At 47.0% G+C, this 25528-nt stretch overlaps 1 protein-coding gene across 1 annotated transcript in view; it reads right to left on the minus strand.

Moving 5' to 3' along the window:
* The window catches only part of TAOK1 (TAO kinase 1), a 60090-nt gene that overhangs the window by 12570 nt on the left and 21992 nt on the right, over window positions 1-25528 (minus strand). Inside the window, exons 2-15 of the mRNA XM_081844088.1 lie at window positions 20436-20662; window positions 18260-18331; window positions 14331-14432; window positions 11298-11343; window positions 10511-10607; window positions 8673-8786; window positions 7604-7695; window positions 6280-6373; window positions 5817-5898; window positions 4513-4680; window positions 3262-3465; window positions 2982-3119; window positions 1762-1998; window positions 901-1029 (exon numbers count right to left, since the gene is read on the minus strand). Of these exons, the coding sequence (XP_081700214.1) occupies window positions 901-1029; window positions 1762-1998; window positions 2982-3119; window positions 3262-3465; window positions 4513-4680; window positions 5817-5898; window positions 6280-6373; window positions 7604-7695; window positions 8673-8786; window positions 10511-10607; window positions 11298-11343; window positions 14331-14432; window positions 18260-18331; window positions 20436-20567 (1707 nt within the window). The 5' untranslated portion in view covers window positions 20568-20662. The remainder of the gene's footprint in view (window positions 1-900; window positions 1030-1761; window positions 1999-2981; window positions 3120-3261; window positions 3466-4512; window positions 4681-5816; window positions 5899-6279; window positions 6374-7603; window positions 7696-8672; window positions 8787-10510; window positions 10608-11297; window positions 11344-14330; window positions 14433-18259; window positions 18332-20435; window positions 20663-25528) is intronic.

Raw genomic sequence — 25528 nt, forward strand, 5'->3', positions numbered from 1 at the left:
CACGAAGAGTCGGACACGACTAAACGACTAAACAACAACATATTTGCTATTGTGCTGCTTTGCTATATTATTATGACATTGTTTTTGTTTTGAAATGCATTCCTGTTTTGTCATAAACTGCTCTGTGGAAAAGCGGCATACAAATGAAATGAATAAATAAAATGAGTTAGCTTGGCTTGTAGGAAGATGGGAGGAGAGGAGAAGGAGAGAGAAGGCTCCTCTCTATCTGCATCCTTTGGTATTGCAAGGAGTGCAGAGATAAGGGCACACACGGTTCAACGGAACAGAGCAGCAGCAAGAAGGGGACATTCTGCCAACGGAGGGTTCCCTGCCATCGTGGACACTCAGGATAAAAACATTCATGGGAACAGAGGAATCATTGCTGGAGGACAGGCCTTCCATTCCACAGGCACAGCCTGTAATAGGAAAATTTCTGCATGAGTGGCTGAGCTAGACCAGGTACAATCTTATAGGAATGCCAGCAGTGACATTGTCCCAGAAAAGAAAAGGGTTTTTAAAAAATGGGTTTTAGGACAATGCAAGAGTCAAACCTCTATAAAACAGGACAAGCACCCTTTTCCATCCTGGCTTTTGACAGTTGAGGTGCATGTTTTTTTATTTTTAAGGTTGCAAGTTGTTTTTAATGTTGTTTTTAATGCTGTAACCTGCCCTGGGACCTTAAGGTGAAGGGCAGGTAATAAATAAATCAACAGCTGCCACCACTATTTCAAAAGGCCCTGCTAAGCAAAAGTGCTAGTGATCACAAGTGTCTTGAATAATTGTCTTAATTGTACAAAAAGGCAAACTTTTTCTAACTGCCAATCAGACCAGTGACTAGATGAATGCTCTTTTGCTGCCATCAGCCCCCCCCCCAACCGCCTTCTAAGAGATGAGCTTTACCTCTTTGAGCTGCTCCTTGCGCAGTTTATACTCTCTTTTCTGGGATTCCAGGAAGCTGTTCAGCTCTTTCTTCTGCTGGGCTTGAATGTGCTGCTGAAACTTCTTCTCTTCGTTGGCCATGATTTTCGCCTACCCAGGAGAAAAGGCCCAGGAGAGAGTGGTAAGTGGCTCAGGGGGCAGCCAAGGGCAACAGTGTCTGCATTGTCAGATATGCTTGAAATGCAGAAACGGTAACACAGGTCTGCCTACTCACACACAGACACTCTGGACACGAGCAGAGAATGCATTAAGCCAACCTCTGCCCTCCAGCTATTTTGGAAAACTCCCACCAGCCCTTTGGCTCCTGGGCCAAGTTCAAGGTGCTGCTATTAGTATAGAAAGCCCTTAACAACTTGGGACCAGCTCACCTATGAGATTGCCTTACCCCATATAATGGTAAAGGTGGCACATAATACCCGTTCTGCATTTGTAAGAACTCGAATCTTTTAGTGTGTCCTCACCCACACTTTAGAACTCCTTGCCTATTGATATCACTGTCCTCTTTTCAGCACCTACAAGAAACATTCCTACCCAGATGTTTAGAGAGTTGATGTAAGTTTTAATCTGCTTTTAGTCTACTGTCTTTTTAACTTTTTGAAAGTCTTAAAGCAGTAAAATGATCAACAATATATATTTTTGGGGTAAACCTCCTTGCAGGTTTTTCATTTAACAATCAAGAGGTGTATAAACTTTATGGCATAAAACAAAGAAAGGAAAACATTTGGAGGGCACCAGGACGAGCAGAGGCCGCATTAGGCTTTATCTTTATCTGTGTTGCCCAACCCTTACCGGAGAAGCTGTGCGGAAGCAGCTGCCCCCTACCTCCTTCTCCATTGTCGCCTGGTGCTTCTTGATGAGCTTCTCCATCTCGGCCGCAAAGTTGTTGCGCTGGGTCTCCAGGTCCTTGTCCAGCCGCAGGCGGTGCTCATCCATCTCGGCCTTCAGCTTGTTCTCCAGAGCCATCAGCTGCTTCTGGTGCTGCCGCCGCATCCGCTTGTAGCCGGACATCTGCTCCCGGAGCTCTGAGTCTTGCTCGTGCTCCTGCATCTGCCTCGTCACCTGCAGGGAGGGCGGGGAAACAGACCACAGCGACTCTGAGGAGGAGGAGATGTTCCCCAAGGCACGTGAGCGCAGGCCTATGGGCTGCACAGCTCAGTATCTAAACACATCCTTGGCATGCAAAGAAGTCTCAGGTTTGATGCCTGGCTGCATCTCCCAGGTATGAAATCCTGGAGAGATGTTGCCACTCTGTGTAGATGGTACTGAGATGCGAGACCAATGAGACCAACAGTCTGATTCAGTATTAGGCATATTCCTAGGTTCCTATTAAATCAGCCCTTAACTCATAACTATGAGGACTAGAATCTTCTTGTATTTTTAGGGGAAGATACATAGCTCAGCAGTGGAGCCCCTATTTAGTCTGCAGAAGGCACCAAGCTCCATCCCTGGCATCTCCAGGTAGGGCTGGGAAATACCTTTTATTTGAAACCCTGGAGAGCTGCTGCCAGTCAGTGTGAACAGTACTGAGCTAGGTGGACCAATGGTTTGACTCTGTATAAGGCAGCTTTCTACTTCCCTCTTTCCTTCCTATGTCAGCTGAAGGAATTGTTATGGGGAATATTAGGGGGACCCCTCAGCTAGCAAGCATCTAGAAAAGCAACGTGTTAGAGAACCAGATCTCCTCTTCTTGCAACCCCCCCCCCAAAGAAAACATTTTATATTAAAAAACCAAGCAAAACAGCATTTTATCAAGTTTAAAAATTATCATTGTGTTCATGTTACAGGACTTTCTTGCAGGATAAGGAGTCTGATACAGCTGCCCATTAAACGTAATGGAAAGGTTTCTACTAAAAAACCCCCACAGAAATTGGCTTTGCCCCTTGTTTTTGCTAAGCTGGCCACTGAACTATGGCTGTTATGAGTTGAATCTAATGTTACTCAGAGCAGGCATTACAAATAATAATAATAAAAAACCTGAAAAGCCACAAGATGACACTTAGCCAAGAGCCTAACCCGCTCCACAAAGAGAGAGTTGAACCTACCAGCGACGCTGTGCGTATAGTAGCAAAGTGCTCCCGGTTGCGGTAGTGGGATCTGTGGCGAGACACTTGGGGTGGAGACACTTGGGGTTCCGACGCTCTCGATCGGGGGTCCGGATCCTCCCTGTAGTTTTCTTCCTCCTTGGGAGGAGGAGGAGGAGCAGAAGAAGAAACATCAGTGGGGCTGACTGATTTAAAAAGAAACCTCTTGACCCTTTTGGCTCCAGGTGGGCCATGGGAAGAGACACAGATCATGCCCTCTCCGGGCTGCCGTAAGAATTACCGGCTTCAAGTGGATGACGGAGCTGTTGGACATCACCGTGTGGTCACCCTCCATCATGTCCAGCTCGCTCCTGTCGTCCGAGGCATCTGGAAGACTATTAACACTACTGCTTTGGCTACTGGCACTAATGGACATGCTGGGGATGGACTGGTTGCTCCCGACACTGTTCACTGTTCCCGTCCGGCCCATGCCGTGGTCTTGCTCCTGAAGGGAAGAGGGGAGAACATCACAGAGGGTTGTTAGCAGGGCAACCCACTGCAGCTCTAACATGAGAATCGTTGCCAGCGAGGCGGCAGCACTTAGATCTCTTCCCTGATGAATGTTCAGCTTTACAGGTAGCCAAGGAAAGACCCTGAGTCTTTTGGGGAAAGAAAATGTCACATGGGTCTGCCGGGCATTAGCCAGTTTCACAAACTAGGCAGGTGTTTGTGGACGAGAGCATCAGGGTTAAGACATGGGTTCAAATTTCCTTGCTTGGCTAGCCTCATACAGAATGCTCAGTTCTTGATCTCGATCTTACAGGGAAAGAAATCTAAAGGATAATTCAGACCTCATTAAATACCCAAGAAAGAAATCATGTGGATAAGTTGTACAATACTGAGAATTGTATCAAGAGCAGCACTTACAGTTGCAAACACACACACACACACACACACACACACACACACACACTGCTTTTTGCCACAGATGAGAATCCAACAGGCTTGGATTCAGCAATGCTCTCTTTCCAAACGTTACCAGAAAGGAATGTTCTGCTACAATTTTAAAACACGACTCTTGCAAACGAGCAGCATCTAATTGCGGCCATTTCAGGCAATCTTCACCCAACCTGGTGCCCTCCAAGTGTCTGGGATTACAAGTTCCTTGGGCTCCAGCACTGTGCTGCCTGGGGCTGATGGAAGCTGTAGTTGAAAACACCCGGAGAGCTCCAGGCTGGGTGAAGGCCGTGCTAGCCAAACTGCAGGAGGAGGAAAGCCTTGTTGCATAATGGAGGAGAAGGTCGTGGCTTGTCAGCAGTTGAAATTCACAACCCTGTTTTCAGGGGGGCAGGGCAAGCCACTTGCCGATACTGCAGAGGGCAGTTTATGGTGGACATATCCCAAGATGCAGGTTAAGCTCAGATGGAGATATGAATGGGCTGCTGGGAAAGAGGACCGTGGCGGCGATGCCAGAAGCAAGCACCACGCAGTGATGAGTAAAAGGCTGGTGAAGAATTCCTCCCAACCCCCCATGCCCAGCCTCTGCTTCTACCTCCTCTTCCTCCTGGGTTTCCACCGCGGGACCGTTGTGCGCCTCCTGGAAGAGGAGTTTCTTCATCTTGCGATACTGAAGATTGTCCAGTTCTCTGACTGCATCCTTTGTTCTCTGGATCAGGTCTATTAACACTGTCTCAGGGCGCTCCCGGAGGACAAACACGTGCTGCAGCAGAAGACACAAGCGGGCAGTGGAGTGTCAGTGCCCTGTGACCCCAGGCTCTGCCCACAAACCACAGCATGCCATGGCTACAGGCAAAGCGTTCTCCTGGACTGGGAAAAGATGTAGGTGCCGACTGCAGAGATGGTCTGGGAAGGTTTCCGTCAGTCTGAAGCCCAGGGAATCCCTTGGCTTGGCAAAGGCCTTTGGGAAGCTGCATGCAGATCTGCTCAACTGGAGGGTCCCAGGCAGAGAGACCTAACACTTGAGCTCCAGTATGTTTACTCCCTGTTTAGATAAAAGCTCACCACCATCAGAAACTCTAGCCATGATTCTATGACTTAGGATGTCTGGAAGCGCAATATTGCACTGGGTCAGTCCATAAAGAAAAAAGAACCTCAGGGAGCAGCTGATGGCAGAGACCACAATCCAGGTAAGCCACTGCCAGTTGGAGCAGCTTCAGGATAAGGCAGCTCCATGGGCTTTGCTTCAAAATAAATGTAAATAGGGAAAGCATCTTTGCAGTGAAGAAGAACTTCCATCAATAGTGAACAACACCACCCCCCGCCCCGGTTTACTGGTACTTGCTGCTGTTTGTCAGCAGAGCAAATGAAATTAGATCTAAAGGGAAGATGGGAAGGAGAAACAGGATGGCCTTTTCAAAGCAGCAGGCGACTTGTACACAATCTGTGTCATGGGAGCAGTAAGATGGGAAGCCTGCTTGCACGCATGTGTGGTGGTGGGAGGACTATATATAAAAGAAACACACACGTGATGTAAATAGATGGAAGAGGGAAAAGGTAGATCGTTTGTTAACTAAAACGGAATAGGTTTTCACGCAACTCAAAGGTGTAAGGAGGCCGCGTACTGGTATCAACATATGAAGATGGGAAGCCCCAAGAATGAGAGGCCTGACAAGTTTGCTAAGAGGAGGGATGGAGGAATGTTGAAAGGTTAACTTACAAGGCTCAGAGTGCTGACCATCAGGTCACAAAATAGCCAGGTTCTGCTAGGCTTTGGGAGAAAATGGTACGTGAAAAACATGGAAAGACAAGACTGAAAGGGTAACCGACATGTGCGATTCTAATATTGGGTGGAAGGGGGGTTGCTGACAGATGAAGAATAAAGGAAGTCAAGCTAACCTTCAGGAGCTCCTCCGATGTAGGCCTGTCTTGGGGGATTTTCTGGAGGCAAGAATCTACAAAGTTTCGAAAATAATCAGACCTATAAAGGGTAAGGGAAAACAGAAGTTTAAAGCTATTGTTTAGTCAAGGGCGCAAGCACAGCCTTTTTCGCCCATGTCAACACATCACTTGCGCAGGATCATCAGAGGAAACACAGCAGCCAGAACCGAGGGACCAGAAGCCACTGCGGAAATTGGACACAAAGGAGAGGCAACCGCCCACCATTACAATTTGACATGCCAAATGCTGCTCTCATGCAAGCATTGCTGTGATGGATCTAACAAATTCCATTTTTGCTCAGATAAATAAATAAATCACCAAAGTGCTCACTTATAAACCCATTTAGGTACGTTGATCCCGAAACCCAGACAACTGACCCCAAAACGTGTTGCAACCTCTCCTCCTTCGGCCATTCACTCACCATTCATTGGACTGGAGTGTAGGGGATTCATTCTGCGCTATGTGATATAAGGCACTCATTGCATTCATATTAAACAAGGGAGGCTTCCTCTCCGCTGCACAGAAAGAAAAAAGTGTTTGCTTAATGGAGGGGGAAGCAACTGTTGGCGCCCCAGCCGGCCTGTGCCTGATCCTTGTCAGAACCAGATTGAACGAGGTCACTGGCACCTGCCAAACCCTCCCGCCCCTCACTGCAGCAGAGGGGGAAATACCATGACTGTTGCACTTTCAATGGCCAAATGAGCCACCCAAATGCCAAAGGGGTGGGGTGGGGGTGGGGCCTTCTCCAAACTGATGAATGTTTTGCACAGCCCTACCACTGACATATCTGCTTTCTACCAAACCTTTTTTTTAAATCCACCTAAGAAATCGCTGTCTCTTATGTCAGAAAGTTCCACAGTTTAACTAGAAGCTGTGTGGAACTCTAACCCCAAATTCAAATACAGTGGACCCTCTAGTTACGCACCACTCTGGATACGTAACTTTCGGGTTATGAATGCGACAAACCTGGAAGTGTATACTTCCGGCTTTTGCCGCGCACGAGCAGAAGCACTCAAATCGTGCTGCACACATGCGCAGAAGCAGTGCCCCTGCCTCTGGACTTTTCGAGTTGCAGACAGACCCCCGGAACGAATTTAATTCGTATCCGAAGGGTCCACTGTAATATGAATGAGGAAAGTCTCTTTCTGTTCTACACCACAATTCATGAACCTCTCCCCTGGATCCAAATTATCTTTTCTTTTTAAAAGACCCAAGTGCTCTATTATTTTTCTCCCAAGGGGGAAAATGCTCCGGCCCTTGATCAACTTTGGTTGCTTCTTTTTCTATCTTTCTCAGTTCCAAAATAATCTTTTTAGATGGGGCAACACATAATTAAGGACCAGTGTTGCTGAAATACAAGAGGCCTCATCACTACTGGCATTCTGCCGGCTCTTGAAGACCTACCTGTTTTGACTGCAATCCTCTTGATTTCCTGACCTGAAACTCCTCATCTAATAATTTTAACTGCTGTTTTAAACTGCTTTAATTATTATGCTGCTTTAGTGGGTTTGTTTTATTGGACAGTTTAATTATGGGTGCTTTTTAATGTTTTGATGAAATTGTTTTGTTGTGTATTTTAGTTCTGTGGGGATATATTTTTATAAACGGTTTTACACTTGTAAAACCACTTAGAAGCCATTTTGGCAGGCAAGCAGTATATTATTATTAGTAGCAGTAGTAGTAGTAAGAAATGTACAACTTGTGACTGGGAGAAGTCAGAGCTCGAACAGGCGGGCATGGCCTACCTAATTCAATACACGTTATCCCAAGTGACCACACGTCGACTTTACCATCATATTGCCCTTCATCCATGGCTAAAATCACTTCCGGGGCCATCCTGAAGAGAGAAAAATTAAGGTGCTTAGCAGATCCACTCACCAAAATCCTTGACCATTTCTGTCTTGCCCTTTAGGATGAAGACTAACACTGACTACTAACCAACACTAACCAGCCTGAGGTGTAGAGAAAACAATATGGGATATGAGTATATTTGAAGGCCTGGGGTCCCAAGGATGCTACGTAGTTGCTTGAGGAAACACCAGCAGGGCTGAGGGCTCCTGAAATGGCAGAGCAGGGAGAGAGAGAATATATGCCTTGCATGTTGACGTTCTCTTATTGTCCTCTCCCTCCACATCATTTTCTTGAGTCACTTAATCTTCACCAGAAGAAGGGAAAGGAGAAATCAGGAGGGGCCAGAGAAAGATGCAATGGCAACTGGGTGTCCCTTGGGACTGGTAGGGTGGAAGGCAGGATGACTGACAGCAGGTGGAACCAGAGCCAGAGCCAATGGCAGGTGGAGCGGACTGGCTGTAAGAAGGCAGGCAGGTGGGGCAGAGGCCCTTTTCCCAGGTGCTCACGCCTACCTCTACCTTAAGGGAAAGGGCTGTGGCTCAGTGGAAGAGCATCTGCTCTGCATGCAGAAAGTCCCAAGTTCAATTCCCAGCATCTCCAGGTAAGAAAGAGACCCCCTGCCTGAAACTCTGGAGAGCTGCTGCCAATCAGTGGGGGACAATGCTGAGTTAGGTCTCACTAAGTATATATTAGGTCTTAGTATAAGGCTACTTCCTATGTTCCTATCCAGTCTTCATAAGCTATTTCAGGAAGTACTAAAGGGGGACGATGTGCTGGCAAGTGGGAAACGACTCATTGCCAGACCCCAATATTTACACCCTGGAATGATAGACCTGGCACCGAAGTGATCTCCTTTCCAGCCCACTTTAAGGGCTATCCAGAAACCTGCCTGCCGTGCATGTAAGACCATTAACTGCAAAATGTTAACTCCCACAGCAATACCAATGCTGAAGCCTTCCTTACCAATATGGTGTCCCCACAAACGAGTTGGCAGGAGATGCTATGGAAGCAGATCCGAAGTCAGCGAGTTTCACCTGGCCTGGTTCCGTCAGTAGGATGTTTCCTGCCTTGATATCTCTGGGGAACAAATAGAAGTCAATATGGCACACTTGTTTACTGGCCCCAACACACGAACAGCCAAGCTGCAGCCCCGCCACCCTTCATGGATCTTGTAGGACTACAACGCCCAACATCTCACACCTGCTGGGACTCGTGAGTTATAGTGCAAAGCATTTGGAGGGCACCATGTTGGCCACCCCTGCCATGAAGAGATTACACAGCTGTAGCAAAGGAAGGAAGGAAGGAAGCACTAGCATCACCCCTAAACATCTAGGGAAGATGAACCAACACAGTGGCAAGGGGGTGTGAGCGCCTTAACTGCAATCCTGCCCCCAATAACAGGACCAATAAATCCATCCTGTGTCCACCCTGCTGTGGAGCCTCAAAGAAAACCATGGGGTGGCAGGCTTCCTGTTGGAGCATCTGGTTGGCCACTGTGAGGGTGTTGAACTAGACAGGTTGCCAATCACCTGGCCCAGGACATGGGCTCTTCTCATGTCCTTCAAAGTCACTGCAAGTTCAGGCTGCCAGTAAAGCTTAGAGGGTCATACCTAAGTAAATTATACTCAAGCAGACCAACCTGAAATTACAAGCCCTGGGCGAGTCACACCTATTCATTTCAATGGTCTATTCTAATGAGTACGACTAACACTGGATACAACTTAGTGTGTGTTGTGTTTATTTTCTGATAAATCAACCCCTTGTTTACATTGATCAGCCCAGACACAGATCCAGCTCCAAGAGCCTTCTGGCAGTTCCCACACTGCAAGAAGTGAAGCTACAGGGAACCAGGCAGAGGGCCTTCTTGGTAGTGGCACTCACCCTGTGGAATGCCCTCTCATCAGGTGTCAAGGAGATGAGTAATGATATAACATTTAGGAAACATCTGAAGGCAGCCCTGAATAGGGAAGCTTTTAAAGGTTTAAGGTTTTACTATGTTTTTATATATGCTGGAAGCCACACTGGGGCTGGGGTAACCCAGTCAGATGGGTGGGGTGCAAATACAGTGGTGCCCCGCAAGACGAACGCCTCGCAAGACGGAAAAACCGCTAGACGAAAGGGTTTTCCGTTTTGGAGGTGCTTCGCAAAACGAATTTCCTATGGGCTTGCTTCGCAAGACGAAAATGTCTTGCAAGTTCCTGATGGTTTTTTTCCCTCCCCCCCCCCCTTTTCTAAGCCGCTAAGCCGCTAATAGCGCTAATCCGTCAATGGACTTGCTTCGCAAGACGAAAAAACCGCTAGACGAAGAGGCTTGCGGAACGGATTCTTTTCGTCTTGCGAGGCACCACTGTAAATAAAGAAATTATTATTATTATTATTATTATTATTATTATTATTATTAATAGCAGCAGCAGCAGCAGCAGCAGCAGCAGCAGCAGCAGCAAAACTGCAGTTCCTCATATTTGCCTGATGTACTGAAGAAAGTTGAGTTGGGTTTTTATCACCTTATTTGCTTAATTGTTTGACAAAGGCAGCGGTAGTTGGGGTCTCTAAAGACTCTAGATCTGCACTGGGGAATTTTAACGCATAACACACAGTGACCTGTACACAAACGCACCCCTATCCCATGTATGTGTCTGCCCTATTAAGTCAAGTTATCACTGCAGGTTCTCTGTACACTTGAGGAAAAAAGAGGGAAAGCCACCCCATTTAGAAAACCACAAGCTTTTTGCCCAGAGAAACCATAAACGCAGGTTAAATTCAAGCGGACACCACTGGCGATGTCATGAGGAAGGACTTACCTATGGATCATGTTGTGAGAATGCAAGTATGCTAAACCTTGGAGAGCACCGTGGGTAATTGCAGCAATTTCCAGCTCTTGCAATGGCTTTTTATGGACTTGAGGAAAGAGAAACTCAGTTAGCAAAACAGGAAGGGACAGGCTGAATATGCATGCTGTTGACTTGACCAGGCCCGTAAGGTAGGCGACAACACAGAGAGGGCCAGGTGGATTTGGGAACCAGACAGTCTGCAGTGTGCCCTGAGATGAACTCAAGAGCCGACACAAGTTACTTTACTGCCTGCGTTTCCCCAAATATCAGTTTGACAATCAGCATCCAATCTGTCAAACACATCACAAGCCTCCACAAACGAACAAATGAGCAAAAAGGTTGTAAAAGGTTAACCTCTCCCCAGCCACTATCAGGGGTTCTCACATAGCAGCACAATGAAAGCTCACCTTGCTTCATCAGGCTACTACAAGGAAGCATCCAGCATTTTAAGAAGGTAGACAATTAGGTTAGTGTGGTGGGCCTTGCCCCCTTACAAAATTGTTTTGTGGGTTTACATCCCTTTGCTGAGCAGCACCAGGCAGGGGGCACCCAATCAGGGCCAAAGACTCTACATAATCAAATAGGGGGAAGTTGCCTGATTGGGGAAGGGACTGGTGAAAGGGAAACAGCAGAAAAAGACCATCAAGTTTTGAAAAATTGGCTCCACAAAATATACCTATGGGGCATTTCCTCCCTTTTCCTCCCTTTCATACAGCATGGGATCACTTGGCAATCAAAGGGACTGAGAGGAACATACCTTCTAATAAATCTGATGCTGATCCTAAACAGTATTCCATAACAAGCTGTATAGGGCAGAAGGGGAGGAAAGTGTTAGCAAGCGCTTCAGATGGCAAGGGTGGCACCCCCAACACCCTAAAACAGGGTCTCATGACAACCTGCTCCTCAGACAGAACTCCACCACCCCCACATTCCTCAGCAGGCAGTCCATAAGCTTTATTTGGACCAACCCTCTCCAGTCTTTCCCCATGGCTTCTGTACTGGGTAGCCATACAGAGGTAGCCTGTCTCTGCCAGCAAGTTTCCCTCAAGGTGTCCCAAAGAAATGTGTCAGCAGGGCCCCGACTGTCGACCTCCAAAGACTGGGAGGAGCTCTTGCCCACCTGTCCATTTGACTGAGGAACAACATTGCCAAAGTTTTAAAGTATCTCACAAAAGGCATGTTTATCCTGATCTTCAGGAACATGACCCCTCTCTCTCCCCTCATGTTGATTGCTATTTATTTCATTTGTGCTTCACAAGTGCCTCCTATGAGGCATCCTGAACTCATTTCCAGGATTTATATGGACAGTTACATGCATAGAAAACCAACTGCATATATGAATTTTTTTTAAAAAAACATCCAGATTTAAACATATGAACAGTTTAAAAGAACAACAGCACATAGATAATATCCACTCCATCCCCAAGACAGACACCAATGGGATAAATATTTCAGAAGCTTGTCAAAAGGGGAGGTGTCCTTTGCAGAGAAGGTGCCTGTGGGATCCGCATCAGAAGAGCGTTCAAAAGGGCAGGTGCCACCACAATGAAGGCCCAGTTTCAAGACTGTGCAGAATGGAGCTCCTGATAGGATGAGACCTGCGGGATGCCCACTCCTGCCGGGTGCACTGAACTGTTGGGTGTGTAAGGGAGGTATCCTGGCCCCAAGCTGATTATTTTTATTTATTAAATTCATATCTCACTCACAGGAGGAAACTACAGGAGGAGGATAGGGCTCTTATGCTTGGGGTCCTGCTTGCATTTGGTTGCCCTTGTGAGAAGGATGCTGGATCTGATGGGCCATTGGCCTGCTCCAGCCAGGCTCTTCTTCGGGTCTTACCCTTTTGTGCCAAAGGAGCCCAGGGCTCCACTAACCCTAGGAAGCAGGCTTATGCCACACCAAAGGTCCTTCCCAGCCTTCTGCACAGCGCCTTTGTCCAGTGGAGATTCTGGGGACTGAAACTGGGGTTTTCAACATGCAAAGCTTCTGCTCTGCTGTCTGAGCTGTGCCTACCCTCCCTAATCCAAGTGTTCTATAGTGGGACTTCCTCTCCTAGGGACATTGCAGACACAGGGATGCCAGCAACTGACTTTTGTTCTCAAAAAAAGAGGCTTATAATTTAGGTTTTGCACAAGTTGCCCCCTTTCCGTTGAAGCTGAGAGAACACATTTTTGTATTTCTTTAGGATTTAAAATTCCAGAGGAATCAATAAATCTCCTATCACGCAGGCAGGGCATTATAACTAGAAATTCAGGCCAAATGGGAGAGAGAAAACTTCAAAGGCTTTTGGCTTAAGAGGGCAAGAAACCAGCTGAAAGTTTGGTCTCTTACTTGTGTCACGTGGGATTTAGCCAATCATCCAGAAGGCTCACTCACCGGCAGCCAGCTCCAGCAGATGTTTATGTAGAATCAAGACCCACTGATTTTTTTTTTTGGGGGGGGGGGGTTACTTCCAAACAAGTAAGCAACTGGACTGCAACTTTGTGAGAGCCTTGTTGGAGGAAGACTGAAAAGCTGCTTCCACATTTGCTTAAATTTGAACAAGGGCTAAAGGGGCACTTTGGACTGGAGGTTTCTAGGCACACCCACCCTGGTATGTTAGGACCCCAGAGCCTTAAAGTGAAGCTAGATGATGGTTTTATGGGGCATTGTGTAGAGCACGGGTGGGGAAATATATACAGCCTCCCAGAGACTGCTGGAATCCCATCAGCCCTGACCACTGTCCATTCTGCCTTCTGGGAGTTGGGAGTCCCGAGACATCTGAAGGGCCACAAGCTTTGGGAAGCCGATAAAAAGACCACAAAGGCCTTCCATATTTCAATTCTCAATAAAGAGTGGCCAAGAACTGGCTGAAAGCTAACGAAATATTTCATGAGCGATCTATACAATAGAGCAAATGTCTTATGCCGCTTCAGTTAGAGCAAACTCTTCTCATGAATACCATAAATCTCATCAAAGCTTTGATGCTGCGTTTTGTTTTCAAGAGAGATGCCTGGTATGATAGGAATCTTGCTGGAGCTTTGAGTCTCAAGCAAGAGTAGAAGCAGGGAATGAGTCTGATGATAAAACCATGCAAGGGGGTAAAATAAAAGGTAAATAGCTATCTCTAACATACAGGGTCAAAATTTTCACAAGCCAAGGGCACTGGATGACAAGAGTATTGCCTCAATAATCCAGTCAATGCCTGCTGGACAAAAAAGTTTACAGAAGCTCAAAAGATCATATATATATGGCCTTAATGCCATATATACCCAGCAGGTCACTTCGTTCTGCAGGAGAATTCCACCTTAACTCCCCAAAATATCAGAAGTTGGCTCTACAGTAACTCAGAGAAGGGCTTTTAGTGCGGCAGCCCCAAGTTCTGTAGAATGGCATGCCTGTAGAGAAATGACTAGCATCCACTATCTGAACAATTGAAGACGTTTTTGTTTAAACAAGCTGTCCCAGCTGAATAAGTCAGTCCCTTTCTTGGATGCTCATTTTGTATTGTTTTTAAAATGTACCTGTGGTTGTCTTTTTGTACTGTTTTTAAGACTCACAGCTGTTTTTATGGTGTGTCTGTAAATCACCTTCAGATAAATGTAAATGGCAATTCATACACTCATTCAATAGAATTGTAAAAAACTTTCAGGAGGTAACAACTGGGAAAAGGCAAGTGCTGGCGAAGTGTGTTGATTCAATACCTTCAGCCAGCAGACACACATTTCCTTTTTACACTGCTCAACACACACACACACACACACACACACACACACACAGCTCCACAAAGGGAAAGGAAAGATGCGCTTACCCATGCTGTATGCTCCCGCAAATAGCAGCCTTTGTATTCTATACTGTTTGGATGTTTAATTCTTTGTAGGAACTTGACTTCTTTAATGATATCCTGCCATTTCTACAAAAGGGAGAAAAGAAGGAGAAGGTCAAGCTTTACAGATGAGAGAAAATGTTTTTTGGGAATCAGAGACAGAGGGCAGGTATGATCTGACCAGGACAAATACATAAGCAGAGGACTAAGAAGATCAGAAGCAACAAGGCAGAGGAACGGCCACATTCCTCTTCAGCCACCAGCTGCCCTTCTCCATTCAAGAACAAGATTCACTTAAGGCTTTATGTTCCCCCTTTCAGCTGACCTTTATAAACTTAAGTTAAAACTTATTTATCCATATTTCAACCCATATTTCAACCTGCCTTTCCTACTGACCCCCACTACTGAACCACAGGGTAGGAACTTCTTTTTTTTAGCCCAAGGGCTGCATTCTCTTATGGGTAACTTTATTGGGGGGGGTACCGTTTGCCAGTGGTGGGCAGGGCCAGAGGCAAACCAGGACGGAGCAACGGATGCAACCCTTTCCTTTGTAGAGCAGCCCACAATTCAGTCGGGCAAATGGCAGAGGTCGCTTCGCCCACACGTCTTTCTATCCTCCATCCAGGCATGCAAGAGGCATCAGCACAATTCAAAGACTCACCCCAGCCGGGCGAACGCCGCTGAGGGCACAGAGCAATGCCAGTGAGGGGTGTATCCTAGGGAGACTCCCAATAGAGAGGCCTGGCATTTGCCACCCACCCCACCTCCATCTTTCTTTGCACAAGCAGCCCCTAATGCAGCTGCTGACGGAGGACAGAAACAATGATTTGCCATAAGCGTTACTCTGCTGCACCAAGAGCTCTTGCCTAAGCAGGAGTGTTGTGCCACAGATGGAATTCGGAGGAATTCAGTCCTCTGATCAGCCATGTTGGCCCATGGGGAAAAATTGACACAGAGGGAGCTACTAAACCAAGTGCATCAATTTTGTTGAATTAATTAAACTAAATTGTTTTAAGTCGATTTTGACTAAATGTGCAATCAATTGCTTCTCTTTTGAATTTTACAGTGTTATTATCTTCCTTAAAGGGTTGTGCAACCTGCTATTCTGAATAATTCCTTTTACAGGGTAGGGGGCACTGGGGATGAGTTTATGGAGCCAAGGGGGTGGTGGCCCCCAAAAAAGTTTAGGAACCACTGCTTTAGCTGATCCTGAACTGAGCTGGTGTGTGTGTGTGTGTGTGTGTGTGTGTGTGTGTAATAGATGACCTCCAACTCTTATGACTGCAAGAACGGAGCAGAAGGTAGCTGCATTTCACCCTTCAGTGTTGCTGGCATGATGATTAAATGTAACTGCAACTTAAGCTGCCTTCTCTTTCAGCAAGAGAAGAGCAATCTAGAAAGAGTTTTTAAACTGTGTTTTTCAAAACAGACACACACACCCGCCCACTGGAGACAATCCAGCCTTATTTCTGAAGCAGGCGCCATGTGCTTCATTCATGTGAACAGAGTATTTATAGCCCAATAGTAATTAAATCAGCAGGATGAGAAACAGGTATAAATTAGACTTTCACCATTGCATGGTTAAACAAGATGCACAAGGCTTCGGGAACAGAATAAAAATGGAATGCGGGAGGCTGGTGTGGGGAAAACAGAGAAAGGACTCCTAGTTCTGCGGTACCTCAAGACACAGGTAGGAGAAGGGCCACTAAAAGGCATTTTTACATGGCAGGCAGGCATCCCTGAAGCGTTCAGCACCAGGGCAAGTTCAGAGCAGGATGTGGTTGTTTTGTTTTGGTTTTTGTGTAAAAAATATAAGTCCTCACAGCCCAGATAGAGTGCTGTTGTGTGAATCCCCTGCTGGTAGCTGACACTCCATGTCACACACCTCTGCTTTTCTCCTTTCCCCTCTTGCAGTGATCACTAAGCCTCAGAAGCTGTACTTAACAGCCGAATGGGCTTTTAATGTGCCAGGCTTCAGGCACAAGGCCAGCAAGAAGCAGCAACTAGGCTGTTCTGCCCTGGCCTTCTGCCTTCACCAAGCCTCAGAGCCTGCTGGCACCTGGGCTCTTCACCTGCCGTTCTGAAAACATGTTCAGTTATGCCATAGTGAAAATAAAATGTTTTAACAATAACTGATCTTTGGTGCACAGAATGCGCCCCCATTCTACTGACAGTCCTGAATAAATAGCTCTGTTCTGTTAAGGCAGAAGTAGCAAACCTCAGGCCCTGCACCTCACCAGCCCTGTTTTGCACTCTCCTTGAGTGTTGTTGTCAGGGTGGACTGTGTCCTTAAACACTGATAATGCATCTTGCTTGTCTGGACAGAGGACGGAGGGTGTGTATGTGTAGAAAGCAGCCTACGGTTCAAAAGTAGAAGTTTAGATTTGCAGCTCCACCCACCACCACCATGTGCCCCCCCCCCACGAAGATTTCCATAAAGGGAATGCAGCCCTTAGGCTGAAAAGCAGGCAAGGGAAGCTTCAGTTCATACAAAATCCAGACAGGGCTGCAGTTCTTGAAACACAGTATAACATTAAAATCTCCACACGTCCTTTCAAACATGAAACTAAAGGGTCTTCAGCCAAGGATCTAGAACTCAAGCGGATCAAGGGTTGCCAGGAGAGTGGGTGACATTCCTAACCTCCAAGGCTTGCTCTTGCTGGTAGCGCTCAAAGCCGACCTTAATCTGCCTGGCCTGCAATTTTCCCACGCTCACACCGTTTCCCCGCTGCATCTTTCTGAAGTTCCTTGGGATGGATTTGTTCAAAGCAAAGAGCCAGGAAGGGAGAGAGGAGCTTCTGCTTGATCTGCCTTTGATTAAATTCTGCAGGCAAGCAAGCTCTGCTGTCTGAGCTGGTGCCTCTGCTGCATTCATGTCTACCATTCCTAGCAAGTTTTCTTTAGTTAGCTAGCCAGGCGATGGGGCTTTGGGTGTTTTGTTTTGTTTTGAAGCAGAATTTTAGAATGGAATGTCGAAGGCCAAAGAGGAAAGCCAACGTGCGCTTAAGTCAGAATACCACAGCACTAGGTTCATTTTAGCTTTTGCTATTGATGTTATAACAACATGCATTTTGCACAAAGAGGGCCTTTTTAGGTTGTAGGACAGCTGATCGTTCCCCGGCTAATTCAACACGGAGAAGCAACAAGACTCAAGAAATCCCAGGAGCATCTCTTGTGGCACTTCTTTCCAACTTCATTGCTAAGGGTGCAATCTGGAAGGATGTGGTCCTGCCTACAAATAAAGCTTCCCTGAATGGCATTCAACTGATCCCCAAGAATCCCAGCTCCTGCCTGGGTTTTTGAAAGCACACTTCTACTCTTCATGATTGCAGATATAAAGTTTAAAGACAGGGGGAAATGACCTCTTAAAGGCTCAGGGAGGAGGGTAGGAAAATGTTTCCTGTGTTCAGGGAAAGAACAATCTTTTCCACACTTCATCTCTCTGGCTCCCTCCTCAAAATTCCAAACACCGCAGGTCCCTCACCTGCTGCCTACCTGGATCCCTGAAGCCCTATTCCCCTCCTCTTCTAGCACAGACTGAAATTTCCCATTATGACAGAGTCCCTAGAGACACTGAATACTCAAGGATACTGGTTACTACAGCTCTTTGTATTTGTTTTGTATATTCATTCTGCATGCAGTTCAACTAGTGAAGTGTTGAAGGGAACATTCTGGAGAAAGAACCCTGAGGAGTTCCTGTAGCCCCAATGGTTGCAGAGCTTAAATCAGCCTCCCCTCCCACAAAATATTGGTGCTGGACTACAACTCCCCTCACCCCTGACGATTAGCCATGTTACTGTTGCTAATGGGAGTTGTAGTCCAAAACCTGTGAAGGGCACCAGGTTGGCAGAGACTGGCTTGAATGAACTCACGTCAGCAGATGAAGCACAACCATTCACAAACACTTCACGTACCTCGTTGGATTGCTTCCCACTGTAAGACATTTTCTTGATGGCCACCACTTCATTGGTGCGCACATCATGTGCCTGCAATGTACAAAACAAACAAACCAATAACCACAATGCTGTCACAGCGTTTATTCTGCTAGCAGAAGATCCCACCAAATTGAAATCCAACATATCAGGACTCAAACCCACAGTAGGTCTTGAAGCTGGAACATGGGGATGTTGGGGAATAGACTGCAGTCAGCACCCAGCACTGGTCAGAGGAAGGGAGCTTCCCAGTGAAAAAAGTCTCTGAGCTGTGCACTAGAGCAAGCAAGACCTCTTGAATCCTGCAGAGTCTGCTGGGTCAGACTCACTTCCCAGCCTAAGCAGCAAGCTCTTTGCTGTTGCTGCTGCCAGTGCTGGGGATAGACTCCCTTTGCCTCTGCGAGGTTCCAGTTCTGACAGCCAGCCATTTGGGAACCCCCTCTTGACCACAGGTGCCAATCAAGCAGCCCCAGCATGGCTCTGGACCTCTGCAGATGTGTCACACAATTAAAGCCTCCATAGGCAAAGCACACAACTACCGTCTCTGGCAATGACACCCCCTGAACAAAGTGAGGAAGTGGGCTTGGCCTGGCAAGTAACCAGAAAGGACCAAAATGCAAAATGTCATTTACTGCAGGGTAGACACAAGAATCTGCATTACTGGCAGACTCCACGCAGTCTGAGTACTAACATGACGTAATGGCTGGGCAATACCCTGTTTATGAGCCGGGGTGGGGAACCACTTTTGATTTGGTGGGAGAACAGGGCTCAGTTAGAAGGAGCCAGGGAAGGTGCTGGAAAAGACTGTTCAACATTTTTGTCTAATTTGCTTATTCAAAATAAATATGATTAACAGAAGCCACAAAAAGAGAAGAAAGCTTGAGGGTGTCCGAGGCCAGAATGGATCCTGTATCCCTAACATTTTATGCCTGTATCCCTAATTTTATTAGGGATTTAATCCTTCTTGGGAGGAAACTGACCATTCTGAGGCTTCTCTCAAATTCCAAAAGCTGGGTGACAAAAGGGACAAGGGGCTAAGAATTGAGGAGAAGGACTCAGAAGTCCATCCTTTTGTGTGTGCATGTTTGCATTCTCAACCTGCAAGGCCTCAAGAACAGCCAGAGTTAAAATTCCAGGTCGCTTGGTCCAGAGCGTGCCCGGCCTCCCTCAGGACCACACACTGCAGTGCTCTAGCAAGTACAAGGAGCTTGCAGGGGGGGGGGGTGACAATTCCCAGCTGTGTTCCACAATGCCACACTGACAATAGATGCCAGTACGCAGCCTTGCAAAGCATCTCCACTTCCACACAACACACTTTTGTTAGGTCTGCTATTGTTCCAGGGAGGCCCTCCTCGTCCCCGACAAGGACACTGGAGTTGAGTACTAATAGCCTCAATGACAAACCTCTAATTCAAGACGAACCGGAAACAAAGCAAAGCCCTCACTATCCCTGCTCCTGTGACATGGGTCACAAGGAAGACACACACACCTCCCGATTGCACTTGTCAAGGCCTCCATGGCTTGAGCCAGCTGTGTGCGTGCACCCACTCTTTTGGACAGGCAAAGCTATAGTGCCCCCACCCTCAGAGCACCTTAGTAAACATGGGATCAGTCTACATGGCCTTTTTTTTCCTATTCCAGCCCTTAAATAAAATGCAGACCCTCTGAGGGGAGATCTACTCAACAACTAAAGTGGGAGAGAAAAAGAGGGGGGCAAATGAATCAAGAGCTGTGCAAAAGAAGCAGGCGCAGGAGCAGAATAACTCAGCATCTGAATAACTCAGCATTAATGAAGATACAGCCAATGGCAGAGTAAGAAGTCAATGGGCCCTTAGTGTGCATAAAAACTTAATGAGAGCCCTGCTGGATCAGGCCAGTGGCCCATCTAGTCCAGCATCCTGTTCTCATACTGGCCAATCAAATGCCTGTGGGACCTGAGCACACAAGAGAGAGTGCTCTCCGCTCCTGCAGTTTCCAGCAACAGGCATTCAGAAGGATTATTGCTTCTGACTGTAGAGGCAAAGCACAACCATCATTAATGTTCATTAGGGGTGCCATGTGAGGCAAGTGACACCTTGCGATTGCCAATAGCTAGCTGTGAGTTTATTCTTTTCCATGTGCCCCACAGCACCTCCATGCCCAACCCCAGCCCTCTTACAAAATAAACAGCTCCAAAGCTTCCATGGCCGATCTCTCGGAGATCCGTGAAGAGCTTCTCTGGATCTTCTTTGAAGAAGAGCTCTGCAATCTCGGGGTCCTTCAGGCTGCCCGCTCGGCTGGTGGATGGCATTCTGCTGGGCAGTTAGCCAACTGACTATCTGGGTTTAAAGTGCCACCTCGACCCTGGGCTCATCTGTATGAATGGAGCCTTTTCAGCATGGATCACTGCAAGGATACAGGGGAGAGAAAAGGCAGCATGTTACAGGAAGGGAAATCAAAATACAGGTAACACCAAATCCTCGGCCAACCGCTGCAGCATTGCAAAGGTTCTCTTTGCACAAGGCGTCCACTACAGTCCACGTTGCAAGGTGCTTTCAGGGGAAGGAGATCCTGAATGCCACCAGATTGTGTCTATGCAGGAATCCAAAGCAGGCACTCCTATTCATTTACTAAATTTATATCCCACCCTGCCTCCAGGCAGCAACACTGCATCATTGTCCTGTAGGCTACTCAGAGACTGGGCTCAGAGCTCCCACAATGCACAGCAAACAAACTGGGGTCTTCCTCTTTAAGGGTCACACACGGAAGTCCAAGGTGCATTTGCTAGCATCTCTATGAAGGATCTGCAGTAGCAGGGCTGGAAAGCCGGAGGGAGAATTGGTGAGTTGTTGTCAGTCAAAGCAGACAATCCTGGGCTAGGGATCAATGGTCTGACTCTGCCCAAGTGGTGCGCATCCACTTTTCAATGCATGCTGCTTCTCCCAAATTAGAACAGCACTTGCATAAATCAGGCATGCCTAGATCTACCTAGATGGATTACACAATTAAAACTCATACGCAACCAGATCTTCAACACTGTAACTGTATTCCCAGTACCACATCAGATCAGCAAACCCTGTTTCTATAGCAATGGAGACAGAAATGTAGAAACTGTGCAGTCAAATCTGACAGATCTTTAAGACCTTCGTCTCTACCCACCCCTTCATATGCATATTCACATTCTTGCTAGCCAAACATAAAAAAAGATAATGTCAGAACCCATTTCAAGAGGAATTAACCCCATGATTTCATATAAAATTTGGGAGGGGAGATTCCAAACAGAAAACAACTGCTAATTCTCCAAGGGCAGCAACCGAACTGACTTTACAGCAATTTCCAAACCCAGCCAATATTGTAAGTGTCTAGAAACCACCACACCACACTTTTAGTCTACCCCAACCTAAAGCCTTCTCCCTGGCTTTTTAAGTTATTGGGCCGGGGTGGAGAAATTCAGGTCCCTGAGGGCCAAATCCAGCCCTCCATACCTCTTTCCCCCCACCCTCAGGTCTCTCCCCAGGCCCTGATTCACACCCTACTTGAGTGTTTCTTGCTGGAGAAGTGTTACTGAACTTTGATAGCACCCTCTTGCTTGCCTGGATGTAGGATAGAGATGGACATGCAATTTGTTTGTGTGTGTAGAAACTAGCCTGCTGTTCAAGGCTGAAAATTTATACCTGTTGCTCCACCCACTCTTGCCTTTGGCCCAGCCCACCACTGGCATGCAGTCCTGGGAAGGCTCCCCAGGAGGGACTGCGGCCCTCAGACTGAAAAGGGGCCCCACCTCTGAACAGGGCCTTTAAGGGAAGGTAGTGACTGATTGAGCTGGGTACAAGCTCCCCTCTGGTGTTCCCCTTTCAAGCTCAGTTTTGCACACGATCCGGATCAGGTCCCCAGAGCAGGTGGGGTGAGGGCTACTGGAACTGTGCCTCCTCTTCCACCCGTGGCCAAATAACAAGGCTGATTGTGGAAAGGAACGCACTGCACACAGCCAAAAGAATTAGGTGCAAGCTAGCCAGGCCCCATGGAAAGCATGCTATCTGCCGCATTCCTCACATAGGAGGGAAAAGTCCAACAATGCTACAACTTAATCCTCACTCTGAAGAAGGAATTTAAGATTATAGAACACTTTTTTGCATTTACAGTCCATTTCTAAAACAAACAATAAACAGAAGCACCAAGCAGAAGAAAGGGTGGGGTGAGGCGCTGATAAGTGACAGCACACTCCGTATTACTGGGAGAAATTCTTCCTGGCTCAAAAAGTAATGAGGTCATATTCCATCTTTAAGCAGCACTGGGTCCTTACAAAAAAGACATTGTTCAGGATGCAAATGCTGCAATCCCACAAATGCCCTTCTGCTGCCCCCCACCCTGCTCGTATCTGTTTGTGTTAACCAGAGAGAAGAGGGCTTCACACACCTGCCTCTGGGCAAGGCTATGTACTCCCTGGGTAAACAGATCTACGTTCAAGAGGTAGCATCCATGGCCTGCTCCCATCCACAACCACCACCGCGATGTGGATGAGCTCTGAGTCACCAAGAGACAGGGCAGCAACAAGCTTCCAATGCTAGCCAACCCTGTTCAAGCAGAGTCCTCCCAAGACACAGCCCATTCACTTACGGAGGAAACAAGCACTTTGTGGCCTTACAAAATGTCCCCAAAAATGGATGCACGTTTGACTCAGCTGCAGGAGGGTAACCTAAGGTTATCAGACGTCTCCGTTTCCCGGGGACAGTACCCGGATTTACAAATCAGTCCCCATACGATTGACGATTGACAATCGTTTTCCGTTGTCATTTAATGTCTGTTTTTTGGTTGGTGTAGGTGTATTGCTTTGGGTGAGGTTTGTCTTTTTTTATGGTATGTGTGGGTTATCTTTTATGTTTATTTTTCTTTTTTGTTGTTGTTTGATTATAGAAAATGAATAAAAATTAATTGGAAAAGACAAATCAGTCCCCATACAAAATCTGATGAAGTTGAAAAGTGTCCCCGGATTCATTAAAAAAAAATCTGGTAAACTTAGGGTAACCTACTATTCTGGTCACTCAGTTTATGACTGATCCAATGCCTTTGTGTAAAGCTTAAAAGCAGATCCACCAACTGCTCTCATTTGAAATTCCCAGTTCCAAAGGGAAATTTTCCAGGCAGCTGACATCACCAAAGCCAATTTCACAATAAAAACAGGGGGGAATGTTCAGAAAGGAAACAACAAAACAATGGAAGCAAACACGCAGCAAATTAAACTGACAAATACAACAAAAAGTATTTGCTAAGTAGCAGGTAAAAAGTTGTTGTTGTTTTTTTTAAAAAAAGGTCCTGGAACTGAATGGAGCTCAATAAATTTTCCAGCAAAAGGAATTCAAGATCCTGAGTAACATCAGCCACACCCTTAAAGGCAGTGGAGGCTGGTCCATTAGGATGACAAAGACCCCCCCCACCTGCCCTCTTTCTCAGAGGGTCCAGAGGGTCCCCACCAGCTGCCTCCTCAGCCTCAATGTTGCCCTTATGCATCTCAGTGGGGGGGGGGGAGAGAGAAAGCTGGAGGGGGGGAAGAGGACTCTGCTCATCATTGGCTTTGGCAACATCTCCTATTGGTCTCCCTGCCCAACCATACCAGCCACTGCGGCCCATTGGTGCCTCAGCAGTTGGCAGAATGTGCAAAAGGGCCTCAACGGGTTATCAAAATTGACAGGTAGTTTCAAATAGAAGTCATGGTCCTTGACATATCATGTCCCTAGCAGGGGCAGAGAAGTCAGTTTCCTTTGTTGCCATGGCTGCCTAATGTGAGTTTTAGCCAGGGGTCAGCAAACTTTTTCAGCAGGGGGCTGGTCCACTGTCCCTCAGACCTTGTGGGGGACCGGACTATTGGGGGGGGGGGGTTGAACGAATTCTGATATCCCACAAATAACCCAGAGATGCATTTTAAACAAAAGGACACATTCTACTCATGTAAAAAGACGCTGACTCCCGGACCGTCCGCAGGCCGGATTTAGAAGGTGACTGGGCCAGATCCAGCCCCCAAGCCTTAGTTTGCCTACCCATGTTTTAGCTCATCTTGGGTCAAGGTCACCACAAGGTTTTCTTCTGTGATTCCAGACACCTTCGTCTGAATCTCTGCCATCGGCTGCCCAGAAACCAGGTGGAAGCAGATCTGACTTTAACCAGGGGCGTCAAGGATCATATCCCCAATCCCAACCCACTAAAAACCCTGTACTTAATGCTTTGTAATTTAATTATTACCTTTCACTCCATTTACCATGAAACAGCAAGCACCTGTTTCATATTAGACCAAGAAATATTTTTGAGGGCAGGTGAGTGGGTGGGTTCACAGAATAAAGCCATATTAAACTTTGAATGATAAAGAAAGAGGGAGTACCGTATTTTTCGCCCCATAGGACGCACCGGCCCATAGGACGCACCTAGTTTTTTGGGGGGGGGGAAATAAAGGGGAAAAAATTATTTCCCCCCCCAGATGCTCTGCGCTAATCCCGAAGCTTGGGGCGTGCGGAGCTCAGCGTGCCCCAAGCTTCTGGGTGCCGACAAGGTCTCCGCTAACCTTGGGATAGCCGCGTGGCTCTCCCAAGGCTAGCAGAGCACTGCGCTAATCCCGAAGCTTGGGGCGTGTGGAGCTCAGCGCACCCCAAGCTTCTGACTGCCGGCAAGCTCTCCGCCAGCCCTGGGAGAGCTGGGTCTCCCACGGCTAGCGGATAGCTTCCTGAAGCCTGGAGAGCGAGAGGGGTCGGTGCGCACCGACCCCCTCGCTCTCCAGGCTTCAGCGAAAGCCTGCATTCGCCCCATAGGACGCACACACATTTCCCCTTCATTTTTGGAGGGGGAAAAGTGCGTCCTATATGGCGAAAAATACAGTAGCTGTTATGAGTCTGTGGCTTTAGCCATTATGTTATTTTATGACCAATGGTTTTTTTTAATTAATGTGCAAGCTCTTTTTCTAGCTGCTGTTAGAAATATCCCTGCCCACTCCTGAAGGGTTGCTTAAGAGTTTGGCCTAGCAAAGCCATTACCTTTCTTGTCCTCCCCATGGCACCACTGCCTTTAATAGGGTGTACCAGGAGAATGCTAAACAATGAAGCTTTTGCAGTAAATTGCAGGAGAATTCAGGGATCCCATGAAAAACGACTTGAATGAACTGGATCCCCTTGTGCACAGCAAGAAAAAAATATTTCCTTTGGGTTGGGGAGGGTGTCATGTTGCGGATCCCCAAACATTAAATTGATATTCTGCACAAACATTTTAAGACTGGTTGTCATTTTGAGT

This window comes from Podarcis erhardii, assembly GCF_964252035.2.
Source record: "Podarcis erhardii genome assembly, chromosome: 16".
NCBI classification, from domain to species: Eukaryota; Metazoa; Chordata; class Lepidosauria; order Squamata; family Lacertidae; genus Podarcis; species Podarcis erhardii.